The sequence below is a fragment of the Trichomycterus rosablanca genome, chromosome 19 (genome assembly GCF_030014385.1).
Source record: "Trichomycterus rosablanca isolate fTriRos1 chromosome 19, fTriRos1.hap1, whole genome shotgun sequence".
Classification (NCBI taxonomy): domain Eukaryota; kingdom Metazoa; phylum Chordata; class Actinopteri; order Siluriformes; family Trichomycteridae; genus Trichomycterus; species Trichomycterus rosablanca.
This window is the reverse complement of record NC_086006.1, coordinates 7544746-7570342: the sequence shown is the minus strand read 5'-3', so window position 1 is coordinate 7570342 and position 25597 is coordinate 7544746. Positions and strand designations below refer to the sequence as shown.

At 39.9% G+C, this 25597-nt stretch overlaps 1 protein-coding gene across 1 annotated transcript; it reads right to left on the bottom strand.

Annotated features, from left to right (window-relative positions):
* Positions 1-673: 673 nt before the first annotated feature.
* On the bottom strand, positions 674-21413 carry spsb1 (splA/ryanodine receptor domain and SOCS box containing 1). Its single transcript, XM_063015138.1, has 3 exons — positions 21274-21413; positions 7155-8026; positions 674-2119 (listed from the first exon to the last, which is right to left on the bottom strand). Exons 2-3 carry the CDS (start codon positions 7846-7848, stop codon positions 1992-1994), a joined length of 822 nt encoding a protein of 273 aa, XP_062871208.1. The 5' UTR covers positions 7849-8026; positions 21274-21413; the 3' UTR covers positions 674-1991.
* Positions 21414-25597: the final 4184 nt, after the last annotated feature.

Sequence of the window (25597 nt, the reverse complement as noted above, 5' to 3'; positions counted from 1 at the left end):
GGGTTGAACACACTACAGATTTCCAGTGCAGGAAGCAAAGCAGTCCCAGAAAATCACCATGTCACTGCCATGCTGTCCTGTAAGCAGGGTGTTGTTTTCAGCATATGCTTCATTTATGCACTTTAATTCAATACTACAGTTCCAGACAGTGGAACAGAATAAAAAAAAAAATTGGTAACTGGCTGCCAACTGGTAATCTATGGAACTACTACGTATGTAAATAATTGTTGTTCTATGAGATTACAAATTGCACACAAGGCACTAATGTTTTCCAAATTACAATGATTTTACTTTTATTAAATACATTAAATAAAATCCCAACAGTGTCAGTTAAAGTTTAGTCATTTGTCTGAATCTCTAAAACCAGACCCACCATGACCTTTACCAAGATAAAGCGGTTAATGAAAATACAATGGAAAACAAATAAAACAAAAGATATTGGATTTTTAATGGATGTCCCGTTTAGTTTGTTTAGTTATTTGAAATCTGAGGGAATCGAATATGAGCAATTTTTTTATTTTTTACCAGCATCAACCAGTCTAAATAAATCTTGCAAGCTTGTAATTACTTAAGACTGGTTTTTAGCCTCCACAATATTAAACTAATCAGTCACACCTCAGTTAAAACATGCAAAGCGATACAAAACAATCAAAAAGCAAAGCTGAGAAAAAGGTAATTTATAATAAACTTTATTATTTCAACATTATCTACATCACTGTATACAAATCTGTTGGTGGTCTGCAGGTAGAAAGGATAAAACCGAGAGCTGAACGTCACCCAGCAAGCCAAAAAAAAAAAAAGGTGTGCACATTTTAAAGGGTTTATGCAAGAATGGTGAACTGAGAATGCACAGTGCAAATAAATCTGAACGTTTCCTTGTCAGTATCACTTTGCCCACCAACACCAGGGGTATCGATGGCCAATTCCTGGGCAAGGCACAGTACAGAACAGTAGTGTGACCACTTTACACATCTGAGCATATGACCTCTCCTTCCCAGCATTACTTACAGTTTAAAAACACCACGGTTATAAACGCTGCAGTTTCACAGTGATGCCGTCCTGTTTGTTTCAAACCATGACAGACACCGAATGTTTCCATGGGAAAGCTTCAGAAATTACAGCGCTAACTGAGGAAATGGCAAGTCAGCATTGACAGGCTGTTCGACCACAATAGCTGTATTCCCTAATGCACGGATGAGCTAGCTTTCAACTCAGTCTTAGACACGAAGGTCAAAGCCAGCTTCCCCAGGCCAGACAGACAGGGCTGGAGTGAGTTTACACCAAGCTATATTTAGCCTGCAAAGAAGAACGGGGAAAGCCATTGCCACGTACTCAGTTTACTTGGTAGGAGTCAACATATATTTGCATCCTGCTAAAAACAGCCCTCTGTCCAACACATTTATTTGCATTCATCCTGCCAAATCTAAAATAGAAAGAGTAAATTAAAAAACCTTTCTTTAAAAAAAAAATCAATTATGCTCCGAGACTAGAATCTTTCCTCCAGGTACATAATTGAACGTGACCGAATAAACGGCAGGATAATTTCTCATCCAGCGTTCAAAAACGTATCATTCATCTCACCATGTAGTTCTAATTCAAAAAAAAAAGTCTGAGGAATGCTGGAAAGGAAAAACTAGAAAGAGAGCCAGCCATGACAAACAGCTGAGGATTCAAACTCGTTGCACTTTTCCATTCAGCCATGCAAAACACATCGTTTCTTTCTGGGACAGCTCGTGCCACAGGCTTCCGTGCATCGTCCATTGTGTTTCTGGCATACCGCTGAAGCAAGCCACGAAAAGAGGGGTTAAAAGGCGGACGCAAACAGGGCCGTAAACACTTCAAATGTGAGAACCAGGCATCCTTGGTGTGACTTGTAAAAACAGACTAGAGTCTTGTACCAAAAAAACGCAGTTAAGAGTCCACCAGGGAAGAAGAGAAGCATCCCAGAGAGAACACGGTGCCTTTCAAGAGTTAAAAGGCAACTCCCATCATCATTGATAGAGCAGGTAGTTCTTGAGGGAGGCAGGTAAAGGTAGTCCGTGTATTTCACTCAAGCGCTCTCGACCCAGAGCTAATCTAACAGAGCGTCTGCACAGGTCCATCAGAGGCAAGGGCTCGGCTGCAGGAACAAAGGGAAAGGAAGACAAGGTTACAAACCATAGGCTACAATCAACACACAAATGTACACAAATGTACACAAATGTACACAAATGTACACAATTGTACAATGTTAAACTGTTTATAGGAGGGTCTTGCACCCCCAGATTCTAACCAAGTCCAGTGTAATTGCACTTTATTACTATATTTTTGTTGTTTTGCATTAAATCACTAATCTGGGTCAGTTCCAACATGTTTTGAGTCCCTATTTACATTTACAGGCATAACATGAAATTGTACTCAGTTGATTCCCTGCAGTAAAAGTAAGTTGGATCCAGAAACGTCACTAAGATAGGGGATGTGTGTGTGGATAGGTTTTCTTTTCTTTTGTCCAAAGCGACTTACAGTACTGTGACAGTGTTTTGTCTAAGCAATTGAAGGCTAAGGGCCTTGCTCAAGGGCCCAACAGTGGCAACCTGGCAGTAGTGGGGCTTGAAACGGCAACCTTTCGATTACTAATCCAGTACCTTAACCGCTAGGCTACAACAGCTCCATTGCTATTAAATCAGGAAAGAACAGACTGAACTTACATTTAGTCACAAGAACGAACACTCAAACAGAATACAAAGTAAACTATAGTATTACTATAAACTAAGTCATTTCTTCTACTCAATTAGAGCTGGCAATTTCAAGCAACAGTAGGCAGAGCAAACATTAGCAACGATAGTTATTTTCATGTGCTCTGTAGATACTTGCCAGTACTGCCATAACATTTGTATTTTTTTATTTTGCATTATTTAAACCCTGGCAACCAAATGCCCACAGGTGATGAGTCAAATTGTCCTTTTACATAAATTTGTTTCAGTAAGTCTATGTATAAAGCAGATCATTGCCAGCAGTTTGCCACGGCTGGTGTTTGCACCCATCGTTTACCCAGTTGAGTCTGGGTGTGTATTTACTGGCCTTATTTAAAAATGGTCTGCCTCTAAATGTGAGGAGAAAGTGGATTAAATCTGATCTACAGCCAGCTGATTGAGTAAAAAGAGCAACCGGCTCGTTTGCTAGGAATGGACTAAAGTTAGTGTAAGCTCTTCCTCTATTTTAAACCTAATAGCTTGAACTGAACGTTAGTTATAATGAAAGCAGCTCTGCCGAGTTGCGACTGAAAAAAATAATCAAGTGCATTTGCTATGTTGACGCCAATTTACACTGAATCTGACATTTTTACTTGCTATAGTTTGATCTTTCACTAACAAAGTTGACTGGAGCAACATTTCAGTCAGGTTCACTTACTACCTGCTGCACAGTGCAGACATTATGACCACAAACTGGACTCGAGGGACAAAGACTTCGCACATACAGCAGCAGCACATTTAGGCTTCTGTCCAACCCACCCTGTCTGCACTAAAGGAAATGTAATACAAACACTGACAACACAAGGCCTAGATGTAAGCCAAGGCCAGTGACTCCAGAGGTTGAGTAATGTTCTGGACAGGCTCTTTCAACTGCTAACAACATTAAAAAGGGCCAAAATTGGGAAGAAAACAAAAAAAGTTAGACCTAAAGTCATCTTTCTAAAGTCAGACCATCATTACACATTACTACACCTCATTCACTTGCCTAAGAGGAATCCTTGAGGAGCTGTTCCACTATCTACATGCACATAACACACTAGTAGGTTGACTGATAGACACAATTGTAGGTCTTAAGTTAGCTCTTAAAAACCGTTTTTAATGGTGCTAACTGTTTAACGGCCAGGCTGCTCATGCTCAGCTGCAACACCCTTGCTTGTTTACTCTTTTTACTGGACTACATGCCTCTCAGTGACGTCCTTCTAAGATTACGAGGCACTGCATTAAACACAGTGGCAATTTCACCCAACTTTATAAGCATGCACAACAACTTATTTCCAGAAGGTACGCATTTCCACTTACTATTACCATTCTTCAGAAAGACAAATTGACCCAAAGCCAAACCTTGGGGTTTACATTTTCCAACAACTTTGGAGACACCTGCGCCAATAAGCAGGTTGTTAAAGCGGCCAGTGCGTCATAATTACCACACACGCACACACACCAATTCAAGGTATTTGAAGTGATTTTGTGATGTCTTAAGTTTAATATGCATGAACTCAGCTTAGTTTTTCCTCCAAGCTAACATGAACTAACCGAAAAGAGCAAATACAATAATCAATAAGTGATGAAATCACTAAAATTCTAAGCAAAAAAACCTTTAATTAAAATTGGCTGATTTTGGCCGCTCAGGTGGCGCAGCGGTAAAACCGGGCATCCGGGCGGCTACATGAACAATGATTGGCTTGTTGTTTACACAAGGCGGGATACCGGATATGGACCTCATAACTGATGCAATTACGACCTCTGCTGGCTGGTTAATGGCGCCTGCACAGAGTCAAGGAATAATGTGGACAGGGTGTGGCTCTCCATACACAAAGCTGATCTGCATATGAACTCGCCTCATGCAGGTGAAAAGATGCAGTCGGCTACTGCACACGTGTCGGTGGGGGCGCGTGTTAGTCACAGCCTCAAAAAAAAATCTCACAGCCAGTGCAAAGGTGCTTTTGCAGCACTTAATGAGAATGCAGCCTTATAGTGGAGTACTAATCAATCAGCTGCATGTATTAATTAATTAAAAGTAGTTGTAATCACTTCAAGTGCAACCTTTTAACAAGCTGGCTTTTTAATCTGTGTATTTCCATTTCTAGATATGAAGAATCATCTACACAGACAAGGCAAAGCACAGGCTAACTAGCCAAGTTTTATACTTACCATATATTTATAACATCTTACATATAAAAATAGAAAGAGACTTTACACAAATTGCACTTTTATATTGGTGCCCTTGTAAATTTAAAACACGCCATAACACCACCTACTCAAGATATTTTCAGTCTGGTAAATCCAATTGTTCAATTAGCATCGTGCTTCCTCTCTGTCTATGCCGAACCCTGCCCTGACGGAGGTGATTGAAGCTAACCAGTATCCCCTCCGAAACACGAGCAGCAGCCAGATGCATCTTTGCCACCCACACATTGACGAGTTTTGGCGCCACCTAGCGTTGCATGCGGAGAGACACACCCTAAGGGCACCCTCTCCCATCTCTGTGTAAGCGCCTCCAATCAGCCGGCAGAGAACCCAATCGCATTCTGACAGAGAGAGACCCACATCCGGTTCTTTGTCCCACCCCCCACATGAGCAACCGGCCAATCGTTGCTCATATAGCCACTCAGCTTCGAACCGGTAAAGCAAGGCTGGATTCGATACCACACTCTCAGAATCCAGCCCTGGTTGCAGCGCGTTTCTTTTTACCGCTGCGCCACCTGAGCGGCCAAAGTTGTTATATTAAGTGTTGAATTAACATGTTAGCATGGAGTCATTTCATTTAGCTGTTGATTAGCACTGCTGTTGAATCATTCACTGCTAATTAGCACTGCTGACATAAGGAACTCGGTTATAACGAATCCTGTGACGATTAGAAAATAAACATTTCTGTTTCTGGTGTTGAACAATTAAATAATGCAATTAGGTCCATGTACTTAATTAACCTACAATTTTATTTTATTTTTCAAACCTAAATAAGAAGTGTTAAATAATCCTTTAAGTTGATTTTGGTCCCAATCGATCACTGCTTCAGTGCCCCACCCTGACCAAGGAGAGCCACAGAACATCACAAACCCCTTCGACAAGCATAGCTGCCAACTGCTTCTTTTACCTGCCAAAGTTGGAGTCTCACAGAGAGCGCCAACACGTATAGAGTCACTCAATGCTATCCAAGAACCATTAATCTATCATTGCTGCTTCAATCACAGCCTTTATCTACTGGTTGAGGAGTCTGCACGAAACACCCATTCCATATCCCCCACTCAGCTCAGCCAATTGTGCCTGTTGGACACCTGGACATGCTGATAGCACAGCTGAGATTCAAACTTGAGAGTTTAAGATCTCAGCTATGGTGGGCTAACGCATAAGAGCGCAAGCAACCTTAAAGAATGTAAACTTGTGCATTAGTATACTTAAGCAGACTACTATAGATAATTTCCTGGTGCCAATAAACAGTAAAAGCTTATAATCTAATCTTAGAGATCTATAATTTCCCAACGCCTCTGTCTGACATAAGTAGTTCTAAATTAGTTTTAGACTCTTTGGTATAAGGAACTATTGTATTAGGGAAATAAATCTATTAGCAATGTAGTTAGTTCCCGCCTGCAAGTTGCTGGAATTGTATTTATTTATGGTTTATTGCCATTTAAACTGTAAATGCCAACAAAGGTATGCCATGAACATTGCCTATTAAGAGCTAAAGTTCTAGATACAATGTTTATAATACTGCAGTGATTATATTAGGTACTTAAAATTTTGGGGTTTTCGAAGATGTCTCAGGTTTTCTTCTTTCTTTCTTTGTTTATTAGGATTTTATCATCATGTTTTACACTTTTGTTTACATTCATGACAGGAAATGGTAGTTTATCTTCACACAAGGTTCATCAGTTCACAAGGTTATATCAAACACAGTCATGGACAATTTAGTGTCTCCAATTTACCTCACTTGCATGTTTTTTGGACTGTGGGAGGAAACCGGAGCTCCCGGAGTAAACCCACGCAGATACAGGGAGAACATTCAAACTCCACACAGAAACGACCCGGACCGCCCCACCTGGGGATCGAACCCAGGACCTTCTTGCTGTGAGGCGACAGTGCTACCCAGTTGTGTGTAGGACAGTCGATTAGGATGAGGTTTATTGTCAGGGTTGAACTGCATGTTTGGCAAGTTGGTTCGGTTGGGGGTTTGTTTCCAGTTTGCGCAAGTAAAAAGATCGTGTTGCGCCAATGTTATTCATCCATATACCTTTAGAAAAACTATAAAACTATTTAGGAATTTACAAAATGCTTCTTGATGCTAATGATAAACTGTGAGGTAAGGCAGCCACAGCTGCCATCTAAATACAGAGGCCTCCACTGACCCAGAGTTACATTCTAGTACTTAACTAATAACTAAAGCAAAGCCTATATCAGCACCAAAGTCGAATGTTGTATACTTACGATCAAGTCCATTGATGTATCGGATCCTGATTTCACAATGTCCCCAAACCGCACTTACTACAGGATACAGCTTCTTTCCTTTCAGCCCCCTGAAAGCCACTCCCAGATACTGTCCATCCACTATAAAACTTAACGTGCCTTCGTCCATGTCTAGCACCACAAAAAATGAGTCTGGGACCACAAATGTCTCATCTGGCTCCAAAAAGGCTGGATATGTTTTGCCTGGCTGGTTCTTTCCGTCGTGGTAGAGTTTATTTCGGCCTAGGTCCCAGCCCCAGGACTCGTTATTGTTCCCAACAAGCGCGGTATATCCTACAGAATGCAAAGGCGCGTCCCCCGTGGACACACCGACCACCGCGTGCGTGCCGCGCTGCCGCAAGGCCCAACTGATCTCCCAGACATGAAGGCCTCTCGTGTAGCCGACGCAGGCACGGATGGCGTCCGTACTCTGCGCCACCGGGTGCCTGTGAAATATAAGCTTGTTGTCCTCCTTGACGAAGATGTTTAACGAGCGGTCGTCATTGTTCCACGAGTGCTGCACCTGCACTGCTGTCGTCGCGGGCGGCATGTCCAGTAACAAGTCGAGCCGTGGCGGCTTCGTGTAGTCCAGAGCCTGCAGATGAAGCTTCAGCGGCCGACTCGCAGGGTCCCGCATATCCACGGTCTTAATGCCTCCGGGCACCTTCTGCCCCATGATTAGAGGGGTTCGGACAGCACTTTGAGTTAGCTTCCTCTTTAGAACCAGGAAAGGAACGGCAAACAGCAGGGATGGCTGGGGTTTCACTCCTTTACATCTGCCCTGCCAACCACCACAAGATGTTTCTGGATCAGGAGGCACCACAGAAATGGGTCACCGACACTGCCAAGTCCACCTAACAGGATCGACAAAAAAAAAAAGTGTCATGAGAGAAGGAGCAGGCAATCTAATTCACCAAAATCTAAAAGTCAAAGGCAAAAAGGGTAACATTGCACAATTGAACAGACTGTAAACATGTGAATGCATTAGGCAGATGCTATATAACCAACATGGTTTACCAATAGCACTTTTCATTTCTTTCTGCAAAGTTTTAAAGGTTTTTTTTGCATGACTGATTTACTTGTCAGCTGTAGAAAATACCACTACAAAATGCTATTTACTTCTGAAACAAAGACACAAACAACAAAACCAATCTTTTGGCCCCTGGGTTGGGGGTCCCTACATATTTATCCATAGGCCATTGGAGACAGATTGGAAGTATGTCTTTCCTGTAGCTATTTCATTTATTGGGATATCTGTTGGTGAGTGTGAAATTTGAGTTCTAAGATTTGTTCAGTGCTTTCGAGGTTGGTTTCATTTGCTTCTGTGACCAAGGGTAAAAAGAAATTGGGTAAAAATACGTCAGTCACCACCACCCTTTAAAACTTACCCAGCAACTAGACACCGTAGTTACTCGTTACACAAGATTCATCAATTCACAAGGTTATATCGAACACAGCCATGGACAATTTTGTATCGCCAATTCATCTCACTTGCATGTCTTTGGACCGTGGGAGGAAACCCACGCAGACATGTGGAGAACATGCAAACTCCACACAGAAAGAACCCGGACCGCCCCACCTGGGGATCAAACCCAGGACCTTCTTGCTGTGACGAGACAGTGCTACCTACTTGGCCACCGTTCTATATAGGCTATAGGTACTATAGCCACTGTCAGTGACTAAAAGGTACGTTCACAACTCAAAGGGTTGCCACCAAAAACCTTTGTGAAAACAAAAGCAGTGAGGTGTTTAAGGCTTACAGCAATAATTTAAAATTAATCTACGATACACCAGTCAGCAGCTACATCCCTTCTAAAAAGGACCAAAAAAAGAATTTCCAGAAGAACCACTGGATGCAACATCTGCAAAATGTGACTTAACCAAGTACTTCAACCTAATGTCTGCATAAGTACTTATTAGAAATTGTTTTGTTAGTGCAAGCAGATTTTTCGAGTGGTCTGTGGCACAGTGAACTTTTTATTAATGTAGTCAAAGCTTTTAAAAAGGTATTTTAGGCAAAACCTTGGATTTATAAAGCACTGTGGGCACCAATGATTCCAACATTAACACCAACAAATCCCATTTCTCTGGAACTGTATATAAAGTGTAGCATCAAAAATATTTTTTCTAGTTCCTCACCCTTCCTGAACACTGTTAACATGTCTAGGGATTTTTAACAGCAACATTACATCACACAGGGAAGCAGCCTGCAAATAAATCACTACAGCTCACAGCACTCAGCAAGGCTCCACTAAACAGCCAAGGATTCTTTTTTCTCTCCTTTTAATAGGAAATGCAGAGACATGAGACAGCAAGCCATTTCCTTTTCCAAGCTTGTCTAGGCAGATAAGGGGAAAAGCAATAACATGTCTGGTTTTAAAAATATATGATACACGCTGTGTTGTTTTCAGGGAAATCCACAAGCAGCAATAATCTGTCTGGCTCCCAGATGCAGTTTGGGGCAGGAAAGGATGACAAAACCTCATTATACATGGAGCCTGTATTTACCAGTCCAGGCTGTGATATATTTCGGTCATCCTGCAGTTGTCTAGAGTTGCTGTATACACGATCACGCCATCACAGTTTGACGTGAAAGCTTATACAGCAGACACAGAGGAGACTTCTCTAACGAAGTGTTAAAAACACAGAAACGCTGGATGAGCCAAGTCCTAATTGAATTGTAGACAAGGGTTCATTAAGGAGCATCTTGGTCCCTTTTCTGATACAAGTAAACGACCATTTAAATAGGTCATGCCTCTACGGTGACTGCCAAACCGAAGGAAAGAAAACAAGCAAGTAGGTGTTGAACTTGTGAATGCGAAGACAATAGCATTTAACACGGCTGTCCAACCTTTTAAAAAAGTAAGAACGTTTTAATTTGCAACTCTTTGGCCTTTAAATTAAGCCTTCTCTTCCACCCCAGCCAAAGTCCTCAACAGAACTATGTGGACTATAGACTGCCGTTCTGAAACAAACCAGATCCCTTTCCAAAAGGGCACAAAATGCCAACAGGTTAATGATGCAAGTCTTTATGAAGTGCTACAGTAAAGGGGTTTGAGTGGAAGCGCCAGTCACATGGAAGTGGCACCACGCTGTGTTACTGCAGGTTTATTTTGGTGCCTGGGTTGGCAAGAACGGTGTCTTTCCCCATATGTCGGGAACTGCTTGAAATGCAGCAGACGCAGTGTGGATTAGCTGGACTTGGCAAACACTAGAAGCCATTGTGGTTAGCATTAAGGCCACATCTTAATGCTTATGTGAATAAGATGTTTATTTGGACCTCAATAAACTGACCCGTCAGAACGGTTTACTTTACTTACGGCATTAGAACACTTGTGCAACACCAAAGAGGGCACTTAATTCAGTTATTCATTCAATTATTACAAATAGTTTAATGCCTGTATTAAATCCCTTTATTTCTAGTACCATTGCGGAGCAGGGATGTGGTCACGGACAGGTAGAAGTCATACACTCGAGGCATCTAGCAAGCAGCTGCGACTGCAAGGCTGGGAAGGTAGATGATGGCGAATCATGGTGCAACAGGAAGTGTGTTATGGACTAAAAATAAGTATGTTTAGCACCTCCACCTCACTTTAACACTGGTTAGAATAGTTGACTTTAAAGGTAGCTGCACAAGACCAGTCACTGTGTATGTTGGCTCATAAGGCAAAAACAAATTGCCTTCTAGCAAAATAAATTACAACACGAGGTGAGATCTTGTGCTGCAGTGAGCCTGATTTTATCATAAACACTCCAGAAAACCTGTCCCACCTGTTTCACTCAATTTCACAGATCACATCAAAATTATAGCAGCTCAAGTCTTAAAAACTGTCAGTTTATCATAAAGCACAGCCACTCAGTTTATCAACCTTAATTAGCCTGGCAAAGACTCAAACAATGGCCGACCTTAAACACAGTTTTAAATGAGCTCTGCTTTGAAGAAACAGGTTTTCATTTAAAATAGAACAGCCTCATAAAAACTACACAAGCCTGAACAGAGGTCAGAAAACAAAGATGTTAAATAAAAGAAAAGGTTAAAAAAAAAAACAGGCATAAGAAGAGAATGTAATAGGAGTGGTGTCCTTTAATTGAACTTCAGATAAACTTGGACTCGCCCTAGATTAAAGCAATAATACGATTCGGTCACATGGCAGCACTCGACGGTGTTCAAGCACAGCTGCCTGTACAGCAGCCGTGAGAAAGCAAACCGTGCCTTCTATACCAGTTAATCTGCTTTCAGAGCCCAACAGCTCAAAACAGGTGCAGTCACGATTAGGGCTGTCGCGGTGAAAGAATTTCCCCTTGCGATATTCAACCTGTCTCAATATCGCGGTATGCGGTATTATCGCAATTTTTTTTTGTTTTTGAAAATTACTTAATTAATCTGCATTTTAGAGCTATATAAACAAGCTTTATTGTTAGGCTAAGATTCGGTATATTATTGCTTTATAATGACAAAGATGAGACAGCTTTAAGACCAATGAAATGCGTGTTTAATGTTAAATACAGAACAGAGCAGGGATGCGCGTCTTTTCTCTATTAAAAAAAGCTTTAAATTTAGCTCCTAGGCTAGATATACAGTGTGAAACGAAAAAAAAAAAGTGTTTAGGCTAAATATTGTAAATACACATCTAATCAAAATATGGTAAAAAAGAAATATAATAAAGTCTGTAAGAGTTTAAACCTGCGTTATTGTGCGCGCTAGAAGAACCAACACGTTCATCTGATGTGGTTTAGAGAGAATCTGAGTGGGGTAGTGATGTTCCCCTCGGTACTAAAACTCTCTCTGATGGGGCTCGTTACACTAATACACGTGTACTGTACCTGCATGCGACTTTACAATGCGACAAACTATCTATTTAGTAGGTATAATTAACATAATATATACTACATTTCAAGTTATTATTCGTTTCAATACATTTTTATTCACATTTAAATCATTCCAGCAAGACCAGAAAGAGAATATTTGCAGGCTGCAATGCCATATTAACCGTCATTAAGTGTTTTAGTTCACCAAGGCTGTTTGAATATAGTCTAAATTACAAGTATTTATTGAGTGTGAACTCAATTTGATCATTAATAAACTTGCCTATAATTCCTGTTGCGATTGTTTACATTTTAAAACACAAAGCCTGACACTCAGCAGCAACGCATGAGAACAGGTTGCGGGAAAATGACGCTCCTAGCTCATTTTCATTATGAATTTATTTAACATTTATTACGCCCGAATGTAAGCGTAAAACAAGATGGACCCTGCAACAATATAAACAAAAAAAAATAGAAGAAAGAAAGAAAAAACTTGAACACCGCGGTGTTGCGGTTGCTTGGCATGCCCTGCGGTTGGCTGGTCTATACCGCGATATTTCAAAATTGCGGTTAGCGCGACAGCCCTAGTCACGATTAAGCTACGCCATATTGCCAAGTGTGAGGGTGGAAGGCCCAACACAACGCTTGAACACTCTTTCCAACTTAATGGAACATTAGTGAGCTTTGATTTTAAATCTGGGCAGGTGAACGGACTCAACCCAGAGAGCTCGTTTTACTGCATTTCCGTTTGTCCTAAGAGTGTGAGCTAGAAATACGAGCCCTTGTTTTACAGTTAATCAGATTACAGCCAAACTGTGGTTTCATGCAGCCATCTTACTTCGGCTTTGGTGCCGATTTTACGCTTTAAGCATTAGCTGATACAAATCCAATACTAATCTTACATTAACCAAATGCTCAGGTAAATAATGCAAAAAATAAATAAATAAGTGACTTTTGGGGGGGGGGGGGGGGGTCTATGTTGTCTGCCAACTTCACACATCAAATCACTCTGTTTTTGGCCACGAAAATAGTGTCACAAACCAAGAAATGAGCCATCGCCCGTGTTTAGCAATTCAACGTGTTTTCATTTGTGCCGTGCGTTTACTGGTTAATTTGGACTATGAAGCGGTCCTAGCAGCCCTACAGCAATTCAGTTAGCAATCAGTAAGTTCAAAATGTTGAAGCCTAAAACACTACTCGGGTAACTCCCAACCAATTCTGTGGATGCAGAGGGGTGTGCGTCAAAGGACAGGCAAGTATTTTCGTATTTAAGAAGCTTCGCACAGTCGCTGAAATTTTTTAGGTTTACGTTCAACCAAAAAAATGTTATTCAACAACTGCTGTGAAATGTGGCACTTTTCTTCAAAACCCCGAAAAATCTGTGGTTTTTGAAAAACAAGGTCTGGGAAATTAACCCTTAATATTTGCCATCAGTTTGAAGCACTTTTGCTTACAGATATGCTGTAAAAGGTGACCGAGTCCATCATGCATACGCAGTATTACACGTGTATACAGTAAAGCTGTTAATTAAACAACATATTTCAAAACCCGGATCACTATTTTTAGCTTGTAGGCACTTTGTTCTATTTCATCACCACACCACAAGTATGTGGACACCCCTTGTAACTACGAGTTCAGTTGTTTCAGTCACACCTATTTCTAACAGGTAAAGAAACTCAACCATGTGCTTTCAACTTAGTGACACCTTCTTGCTCCAGTGTGACTGCTTTTGTGCCAGGTTTATGAAAACATGAGCTGGATTTCATTTCATAGGGTCCCTAAGCAGTGCCCCTAAGTAGTGCCCTTGTATTTATAATCACAGGATCTTGGCTACGGGAACTTCAGTTGATTAAATCCCCACATTCATAGTCATGTAACGTCATTACAAATTTTAGAACGTCACACTGACAGCAATGTGACAGTTCCTTCGCTTTGTAAAGTAAGTAGCAAACGAATGGACTGCAGTCTTGCATCATATTGTGTATAACATATGGGAATAACATGATTTTATGGACATACAAAACCTAAAGTTATACACAAGTTAACAAGCTACATTGGTTGACTGGACGTTCTCTGGACATTGACTGGTTTCATCATTGCTTTTACATCATGACAATTCGCTATTTGCAGCTCAAGGATAATGCACCAGCAAGACTCGTGATGATTGACGAGTAAACTTTACTATCAACTTCCTGCATAGCCATAAACAATTACTCACTACCCCCTACACAGTTCCTTTCCTACCGAATGCTCCCTATGGTTTGGGATCTCACTTAAAATGTCCGAATTCCCTGTGTAATTCACTTAACAGGAAACTGATGGGATGATTGAAGTGCACCTGTGGTTGTCCAGCTTGGTGTGGAGGTACGCAAATTAAAGATCCAAGCTAGGGCTTCTAATCCAACATCAGTGCCTGACCACAAAAATGATCTGCGACTTGATGGGCACCAGTTCACCACAGACAAAATCCTGTCACCACAATAGTACTCCATCCATATCAGTGGCCCACAGCATTTAGGGCACTATTCTGACCTTTAAACATTCAGAGTCTAGCATGAGCTTAATCAGTGCACAAACATAGTTGTACAAAATGAATTACCGATTACCGTGTTACAAGGGCTAAATAACTGGGATATTAGTGTGCGGATGAGTCTATGAGTTCCGATCTACACTGGGAAAGGAGGCGCTCAATCTTCACGCCCAAAGTCCAAGGATGCAAGAACAAAAGCTTCACTGTCCAGCATAAATACAGGTCCAAAACAGACAGAGGCAAGACTCACATCCTGACATGACTTGACTAGAGTAAATAAGTGCTGAATCACAACAGAGAACTTTGAAGTCTGAAGTTTTCTAATGACAAATCCACCAGCAGCCTGCATGACTCAAAAGCAAAACTTTTAGTTATATTGCAATAAAATTCAACCCAAGTGACAAGGTCACAGAAGGGGATTTTATAAAGTACCTGAGTACTTAATAAAGTACCTGTTTATCTGTCCTTACTTGTCATTTCATAAATAAACCTTCCTTATTCTACACAGCTTAAATAATAATGGCACTTAGTTTTTATACTGATGGTTTGTGATACTCATGCACAGCCAGAATAAATAAAATCTAAGAATCATTCTGATTTCACATGGTGTTTTACCAAAGGTAATGGAACATAGATCCACTTTCACCACAATGCAAAAACCCCCATGCTTGTGCAGGTGTTTGTAAGCCAGCATTCTCACAATCACATAAACCATGAAAACAGTAGGACCAGCTGCAGACCGCCCAAGTCTTGGCATTGATCCTGTAGCTTCAATTCAAGAAAAAGGTATTACAAGAGGCAGGTCCATGCATGTACACATGCACCAGCGTATACAGCAAAATGAGGTGGTGACAATAAAACCACAGAGAATACAATAACATAAATTCAGTAGTGGGTTAAAGCTCAGTAATTGGTGTTGTGGGGAAATTAAAGAAGAACATACATATCAGTTAAAGGAGCCAACATGTCAAAAATATAATCACAACTGCAAATCTTTAATGAAGCCATCCCCCCCCCCACGGGTAAAAGGGAACATGAACACTGCTGGATCATTTAAGACATGGACAATAAAAATGATTTTTAGATTAACTGGAACATCTGTACATTTAAAAATTTAAAGAACATTAAATGTAAGTAATTTCCCATCGTTTTAGTTGATGCAGGGGATTTAATCAGTTTTCCTGCACTTGCTTTACAGCTCTTGATCCTTAGTCAAATCTCAATCTTGCATTTAAAAATGCACAGTTCTTGGGTGTAGAAAAGCAATCAACACACACATTTATATCCCAGCAGTCATGATGAGTAACTGCGTATCGATAAAGGTGTGTTGGTTTGCCACAGGAAATGACAGTGATGAACACCAGGTACTTCCATTAGCTTAGTGTAACCCTTATTGCCATGATCATTATTATAATTATGCTAGCAGTGATGTTTGGTTTGGGATGAGACTTGTTTATAAAGCTACTCACTGAAAGCTGATGGTTTAATAATGGTCAATACTACTGGGTATTGTGTTCGCCATATTCATCCTATGTTCCCCAGAAAATTGCTAAACAGATAATCTCATGTAGTGGCTGTCAGACCAGCAGCAAAAAGAGTTTCTCTGCAGGTACGAATGCCCCGTTTTTGTGCCAAACGCTTGCATGCATTAGTGAGGGAATAAAATTCTGCCAGGTCAGATTTAACCACAACACAGGTCCTACATAACAAGTGTCTTAACAATAAGATTCCCTGTAACTAACTGCTTCATTTTGATACAGTTTAGGTATCAACACAGATTCCAATTAAGTGAATTCAAGTCAGAAATTGCAAATAATCGCTCTAAAGATTTCTTCAAAAATCCACAATGAACATTAGTAGGAAACACTTTCAGGTATTCAGCCTGCAAAGGGGACTTTTCAAAGAAAACAAGATGCTGTCTGCACACCATTTTAAAATAAAACATGTGCCTGTGAAGGTAGATAAATAAAACCATTCTCTGCTAATGACAAAGCTTAGTGAAAAGGAATTTACCAGACCAAGCAAACATCACAACTACCCATCTGTAGCTTTAAATACAATAAAAGGTGTCTGAATTTACTCCTGCCCTCAGCTGTCCTTATGTTTGCATTCCAGCGAAGTCTGTGGTACCAACATAAAAAAAAATCAATTTTAGTTCCTTCACAGAATACAGAATCTAACTACACTGCTTACATACACATGCTCCCACCAAACACAGGACCACTTAGAGCTGAGCACGTGACCATGAAGGTCAGTCAAATCAGCTTAGAAGACCAACACGTAATAGGCTTTAGTCAGTGCTGAACACTGAACCCCCAAAATCTAGTTAACATAATGAAATTTTCACCACTTTAATCCTGTTGTGTAACTCTGGCTCGACAACGTGGCTATCTGAAAATGAAACTATGCAAAAAAGATAAAGATTCAACAAAAACAGAACCTTTCTCCTATTTTCACTAGAGCAAATTTAGACAGTCATGAAAAACAAATGAATTAATTCTTGTTTTACAGATTTATACAGTTTGCATTACTGTATAAGTGCTTAAGTAAGCATACTCTCAAAATGAAACTAAAACTATAGGTTTTAGACAACCACATTGTATAACCAGATTACTAAAACTGCACTCATATTGATGTACTAATAAATACACTTTAATACGTTCAGTCCTTTTGTCAACACAAACAAAAACAACAAAATATGTACCCTTTATTATGCCCCCCTTATGTTTATCTAAAAAAACTTGATGACTACCTGACAGTACTAAGTCCTTACTGTATTTGACATGCTGTTTAAAGTAAAGTCATATTAATGTAAGAGTGAAGCCCTTTTCCTAATCTTTTCTAACAATGAGCAAAAGCCATGGTTCCCAACCTGGTGGACGGAGCCCACTAGGGTGCGCCAATAAGCTCAGAAGGGGCGTGTTAAAATAATCACGTGAGGAAACGGGAAAAACCAATTGGCTATTGGTATGCAGGTGTTCTCTTGTGATATTTTATTACATTATTTTAAAAATACCTATAGTCTATATTGAGTCTTTAAGAATTGACAAATTTGATTTGCCCGCCTCTAAAACGCAAAGATCAACGGATGGCGAAGTTAACCAATAAAAGACAAGCTAAGAGCATCCTATCAATTAAAGCACAGTGCAGAGTTTCATATAAACAAGTCTTTTTTTATTAAATAAAATCTGTGACCATTTCAGCATTCCAAAGATGTTACATGTCAGAGGCAAAGAATTTATTACAAGGACTTAAACGTGCCAATCATAAACAACAAAGATACAGTTGGTATACTTATTAGGGGTAGTTATTATAAAATGATAAGCATTTTTATCTTTATACTGGGGTGTGGTGCAAATTATTTATAGCATTTTTGTACACAAATTAAACTACAAACCAATCCTGCAGTCAGACTCAATACAGATGCAAAGCTGCATCACTGTTTGTGATTTAATGTTGTTAACACCTAGGTAACAGTGGGTAAAATCCCCCAACCCTAGCTTCCTTCTAGCTTCACTTAAGTCAGCAAAATGCTTTCAGTATTCAGTAAACTGAATGATTTTAAAATTATACACATTAAAGAAAATAAATAATAAGCAGTTATCTTTACACATTTCTTATTTTAATCAAATGTTTAAACGCATGTGGTTTGCAGTGAATGCAAGTGAACTGCATCAAGACTGGAAACGTTAATATTTGTTGATATTTAAACTACAAGCTGACCTGAAGATCTTTATGCACGTCAGTGCCACAGAGGTGCTCAGACATAAACTGTGTTGTTTTTTTTATTTAATAACTAGGTGTTTACATAAGGTGTTTAATATTTGCTCTAGCCTTGTTGGTTAACTGTTAACTGTCGACTAATAAGGTAGTCCTTATTAAATAAACAAAACCCAAATTTTAGCATTTAATTTCTGAATAATCCCTGCAGTGTTTAATCAAATGAACTGAACCAACTGGCAACTAAACCAACCCCCATACTTATGATAATTAGCACTCACTGATCACAGCAGATGAATAAAGAATAATGACTGGAATTAAGCCTAATCAATACAATTCACAACAACCCCAGAGAAGCTAATGCAGCAAATCATTTAACTCTCCAAATAAAATCTCACTTGGATACGATTACTGAGCACATTCACAAGTACAGAATAATCTGTTAAGGCTAAAAATTCTAATTTTAGCAATGGCCTGATTAAAGGTATTAACTTTGTTTTTATTACATAACACATGCACTTTAAGAACCAACTTCTCAAGATGAATGTATGAAGTTATTATTTTAACACTATTTTCCAGTGCACTGTTAGTATCATGACTTTGAAAATATTTAAATATGTGCAGGCCATTTTAGTAATGAATCCATGCTGATAAACACCAAACCGTTTTTTCGAACAGTTCGTTGGATTAAGTTCAGCAGGTCTGTTCCCGAGTCGCTTCCCTAAATATCTGATGCATGATGCCCTTCTTTGACCTTACTATTTTAATCAAAAGACAGACTGTATTCCATATCACATTCTACTACACTAAAGAGTATGAGGTTACTAATCTGATATACCATTTATCACCTTGTATGTGGTATGAAATTCCATCCTAGGTAAGTTATTTTTTTCTGTGTGGTGCTCTTGCACATGAGCATTAATAAAAATATAAAGTCTAAATAAGAAACGAGAGAAACAGCAAACATGCTCTAAAACAGATTGCTGTAGTAGATACAAGGTGGCTTTATCATATTTTTTAATCTAAAAAGCCATACATCATACTGTTTATATGACCACTAACCAGATAATGATGGAATCAGATAAAGATCAAATTGTTATAAAGTATGTAAACAGACACACTGGTTTCAAGGCATGTATCTGGTCATCACAGATGGTTGGCCATGACTATCACTTACCAGCACAAAGGTGTTTGTTCAGGGAAAAGCCTACATTGTTTGGTACATTGGTGCTGTTCTACTTCCTCTCGGTCTAAGAATTACACAGCCTTTTGTTCAGGTGTGGTCCAAACACCACCACTTCAGAGTAAACATCGTATGTCCCTAAAAAAAACAGACACTTCAAAAGAAAACAGAAAGAAAAGAGTGAACCAGGAAGAAACTCAAACCTTCCCAAACTACAGTTGGCTTACAGTATGATGGCTTTGTTTTCAATCACAACACGTGCGTCACCAGATATCTCCTGTTATCCTCCTGTTACCAGATCCATCAAATGATAAATAGATTTATAAACATTTTGCACGGCTTCTGACGAAACAAACTTAAAACAACCTGCAAGTGATGTATAGACCTACAAAAGTGGTATAACCATTGACCAGTATTTATATAAACGCTAAAGCTTTGTAGTTAACAACCACAAAAGATTTCATGATCAATAATAAACACTTAAAAGAACACTTGTAGACAGTGGTAGCCTAATGAGTAGAGCTTTGGGTAAAGCCATCAATCGAAAAGCTGAGAGTTCAAATCCTGGCTCGGCCATGCTGCCACTGTTGGGCCCTTGAGCAAGGCCCTTAATCCCGTCTGCTCCAGGGGTGCTGTATAATGGCCGACACTGTGCTTCCAAACAAGCTGGGTTATGCGAAGATAGAATTTTGTTTTACTGTACACGTATACATATATGAGACAAATAAAGGCTTTCTATTCTATTAGCTGGACATGTGTGATGTTTGCCACTACATAATACTAAAACTAGTCATTGAAATGTTAAAACTAGTGTTCTTTAAACTACCAAAGAGTTCTTGGTCATTAGACCTGCAATGGCTGTTCATTGAACCTTTTCTAATAGGGTTTATAAAGGGTTTCTGAAGGAGACAAACTAAAGAACTAAGCTTTAAAGAACGTGTTTGTAAGCACAAAAGCTACTCCAAGAAACATTTTAGTCTCTAGTTATACTTGAGACCAATAACCTTCCAAATAACCTTAACCATCCAACTAAACATGTGTTAGGATCTGGGGAATCTACGATTATAATAAAACACCTTCGATTCTTCAAAGAACATTTACATAAAGAAACACTGTTGAACACATATTCACAGCATTTGTTTATCACACCAAGTGTTCACTGGTTCGAAACGTGTAACGCCAGAAACTTACCCTCGAAAGCGAAAAAGGTGTTCAAAAGCTGGTTTGGTTATGACAACAGGTTACGAGTTAAATTGAAACTGTTTGGTTAAACTGGTTAACAGAAGACTAAAGCTAAATGCCTCACAGAATCACACGAAAAGAGCGAAAATGAAAGTACTGCGTTTGATTTTGTAGTCGTCAGAAATAACAGGGAACGTGAACGCACACTTGCGCGTGACCTCATTAGCTGGACAGGTTTGTTATTTAGCTTAGCTGCATTTCAAACAAAAGCCATGTACGACGTTTTAATGTCGATGTTCTATAGTTTAAACGAGACCGGTTTACCTAACTGGAACAAATAGTTAAGGATAAATGTGGTGTGGGTTAAAAATCAACGTACAGCTTGGTGTATTCACAGCTCAGTGTGGCTTGTTTATAACGCCCCAGCTGTTACCATAGAATATAATAAAACAGTGAAACACTGCTTACAGGAAGTGAGCATTTCCCGCACGGATGCAGCGTTTGTGCTTGTGTGCGGTTAAACGTGCATTTCTGAAGCTTATTTATGTCTCTATATTCGCTACTCGAGATGTTAAATGTGTTTCCACAGACGCGCTGTGCTTGACTGATTGGTTTAGCGGCACATCTAAGATTAAACAAAGAATCACACAACACGTAGAACCGGGCGCACCCAGTCTTACCTGCAGCTGAGCTCGGCTACACGACAAAACACACAAACAAAGCAGCGTTTCTTTTAAACAATATTCCGGAGCAAATCCATGCCTGTCCTGCCCTGTGCTGCGCTCTGCTGTGCTGTGCAATAGCTCGGCGTCTCTGCCTTTTTTTATGGGACCCTGTATGGAGCTGATATGATGGCTGCAACAACGAAAGAACCAGCCCTCAGGTCACGTGGTCAAATAGCTCCCAGCTGCTAAGTCCCGCCCCCTCATCTGCATTAACCCATTAATCCCACCACTCACAGCCGTGCACAACACTCGAGTTTGAATTTGGATTTGTTTAGTTTACTTATATTAAGTATAAAAATCAGAAAATAAATGTTTATCTAAATTAGTATCACAAAAAATATTAATAATATTATAAATATTAATGAACCTCATTTGCCCTTTGGACATACACCGATCAGCCATAACATTAAAACCACCTCCTTGTTTATACACACACTGTCCATGTTATCAGCCCCACTTGCCATATAGAAGCACTTTGTAGTTCTACAACTACTGACTGTAGTCCATCTGTTTCTCTGCATGCTTTGTTACCCCCTTTCATGCTATTCTTCAATGGTCAGGACTCTCCCAGGACCACCACAGAGCAGGTATTATTTAGGTGGTGGATCATTCTCAGCACTGCGGTGACACTGACATGGTGGTGGTGTGTTAGTGTGTGTTGTGCTTTTTAAACACCTCACTGTCACTGCTGGACTGAAAATAGTCCACCAACCAAAAATATCCAGCCAACAGCGCCCCGTGGGCAGCGTCCTGTGACAACCGATGAAGGTCTAAAAGATGACCAACTCAAACAGCAGCAATAGATGAGCGATCGTCTCTGACTTTACATCTACAAGGTGGACCAACTAGGTAGGAGTGTCTAATAGAGTGGACAGTGAGTAGACACGATATTTAAAAACTCCAGCAGCACTGCTGTGTCTGATCCACTCATACCAGCACAAAACACACTAACACACCACCACCATGTCAGTGTCACTGCAGTGCTGAGAATGACACACCACCCAAATAATACCTGCTCTGTGGTGGTCCTGTGGGGGTCCTGACCATTGAAGAACAGCATGAAAGGGGGCTAAAAATGCATGTAGAGAAACAGATGGACTACAGTCAGTAATTGTAGAACTACAAAGTGCTTCTATATGGTAAGTGGAGCTGATAGAATGGACAGTAAGTGTATAAACAAAGAGGTGGTTTTAATGTTATGGCCTTAATTTGTCATTTATACATATACAGACATACAGTACAACAAATTCTTTCTTTGTGTATCCCTGCTTGTTTGAAAGCTCGGATTAGAGCACAGGCTCATTCATTGTATGGCACCACTGGAGCAGAGAGGGTTAAGGGCCTTGCTCAAGGGCCCAACAGCAGCTGCATGGCAGAGCTGGGATTCAAACTCTCAATCTTTCAGTTGGTAGCCCAAAGCTCTGCTTACTAGGCTACCACTGTCCCTTAGACTATATAAATGCAAATGTAATCAGACTATAATGTAAACAATACATTGGTTGGCAGCACAGTGGTTCTGGGTTCGATTCCTTACTCTGTAGAGTTTGCATGTTCTTTCCGTATCTGTGTGGGTTTCCATCAGGTGCATCTTTGGTCCACAGTCCAAAGACATGCAGTCAAAATTGCCCCTAGGTGTAAATGTGTGTGTGTTGGACTGGAGGCCACCGCGACTATGAATAGGATTAAGCGGTGGTAAAGCAGACTGAGTGAATGAATAAATAAATATAGACATACATTTATAGATATGTGTATGTATAAAAATAGAGGCAAATTTAAAGAGTCTCAGCTTTACAAAAGCATGTCAGATCTCTTCACTCATCACTTACACGTTTCTTCACTTAAAAATGGAAAGGAATGTACCCAAACAGGCTGCACCTGCAGTTAAAGGTAATGAGTTCACATGTATTGCATCAACTTCAATAATTTGAGAGCATGAGTACTCAACACCCAGTTGAACAGTATAAAATTAGACTAGTTAACGCAAATACCAAGAAGGTTGCTGGTTCAAGCCCTGCTACAGCCGGTTTATCCTTGCTGGGACCTTAAGTAAAGCCCTTAAACATCAATTGTTCGGATTGTATTCAGTCACAACTGTAGGTGGCTTGATATACGTGATATAAAGTGTCTGCTAAATGCCATAAATGTAAATGGAGGAAACTTAGTCAATCCTCCCTGTTAGTAATGTGCATAGCTAAAACACCCAGCCAAAACGTACCTTAATCCTAATTACAATTCTCATAGTATGCTTCAGCTTGATCATTTTACCTTCCTGGAATATAAGAGCCCAGCTCAACCATCGAAAACATCTATCCTTTACAAGATTTAACAGTAAGAGGTAGCTAAATGCAGTGTGTCCACCAAACTCAGATCCATTTGTCAGACTGACATGTGCTTTATAACCCCAGTACTCTAGAATCAAATAGTAGTATACTTTACATCAGGCTTGGGATTGCTTATGGTGATATTATAACCGAATACATTTTTGTGTCCTGGTTTTCAAGCAGTTATAAACTGGAAACCAAAACAAAACTCTGTCTGTAGAAAGAATAGTCCTCCAGAGTAGTCGTATACATCAAGGGTAAATTGGGTATCCTAAATAATGTTTCCAGTTTTTATTTTAACTCGAGGCAGACAATAGGCCTGTGTGCTATTAAGTTGCAGGTATAGCCCAGCTTTCATGATGACTACTTTATTGCACCCTGTGCTGCTGCCCACCTGTTTGCAGGCTCCCGTCGTGGGTTGACTCACTGTGTTTCCTTGCATGCAGACGGCCGACTGCTTTCCATATGATTCAACAGGCAGCCAGGCTCATTATAACAGTCTCAACTGTCTGGAGGCCAACTGAACTCATCCTCCAAATTTCACAAGGCAACCACACCTCCACGTCTAAAGCCTGCTGTTTGCAACTGTCTCATTTTCTTGAGGGAAAAAAAGAGACACATCTTTTGCCAGGACGTAATTCAGTGTGAGCTGTTAAATGAATGAGCTGTGGTGAGAAGACAGCAGCAGATAAGTTAGTAGCTAGAAGTAGTAGTCTTTCTTATTGATGCTGACGAGTGTTCAGATTAAAAGGCAGCAAAGGGGCAGAGTGAAAAAGCCTTTACTGTCCTCTTGTGTTCAGACTGGCTGTGCACACATCAGATGTGGACTTTTTAATTAGAAATGATAGCACACCTTTGAAAATTTTCTGTGAGTTCATTGTTTGTAATTCATTGGTGGCATTTGCTTGGATGCCCATTATTGTCTATCTCAAAAATAGTTATTTATATGGTTAACAATATCTTGTTGTGACATTATAAACCAGGTATAGAAACCAGGAATGTGGAAACTATATAATACCAAAGAAATCTCATTAACCCCAGTTTTCGTGCTCCTGTAGCCTTGAAGCAGAACCACTGGACACATGATCAGCTATAAAGATGATCTACAATTACCAGAACTGAGTGGATTAATGCCAGAACCAGATTAATTTAGCTTTGAAGTAAATATCCAACATATTCACCCATATATACAGTATGTATGAATAAAAAATAGACGTTTGTGGTCCTCTAGTTCAAAAATCATTTTTATAAAAATAAATTATATACTTCTAAGTTTGTGTCAAGAACTGAAATGAGACCCTACCCAAGGTCCATAAAGACATGGTTGAGTTTGGTATAGAGTAACTCCGATGGTCTTAAGGATTAACTGAAAGTTGATTGTGATTGAGTACCTGAACTCAAATTCCCACAGACACTTTTGCGAAAAGCCTTTTAAGATGAGTGGAGGCTGTTATAGCTGCCTGTTGGAACTCCATATTAATGCCCATATGGTATACAAATGGGTATCAGGCCCAGATACAGTCTGTGTAGAGTTCTCCACCACCACCATCACAGGAGTGGTGTAGTGAAATCCATACACATTTATACTGATTATTCTGCCTTTTTACTGTGCCGTTTGGGTTTATTATTTCATCTAATAATGCAGTTAGTCACAGTATACATTACTCTGGGCTACACCGGTAATCTAAACAAAAAAGGAATCAGCAGATCCGCTCTGAAAATATAGCAAATTAATTTCGATGCTCATTTCAGGCCAGTATCCGCATCAATTCCGATACTCAGTATGAGATCAGTGCATCTCAGAAGAACAAACCTGAACATGGAGTCTTAATCCTCCAGAACATTCCTCATCTCTACTTAACAATTCTGTTTGGTTGTTCTTGGTTTTAATGCCTCAATGCCACCACAAACATGGAGAGACCTTATGTCACACCAGACGGCAATGTAACAAATTTCAC

Bases quoted from the DNA above. Each gene is read 5' to 3' on its own strand.
- spsb1 (XM_063015138.1), bottom strand. From the start codon at position 7,848: ATGGGGCAGAAGGTGCCCGGAGGCATTAAGACCGTGGATATGCGGGAC. The intron at 2,120-7,154 runs GTAAGTATACAA...TTGTTCCTGCAG, and splicing joins ATACATCAATGGACTTGATC to CCGAGCCCTTGCCTCTGATG.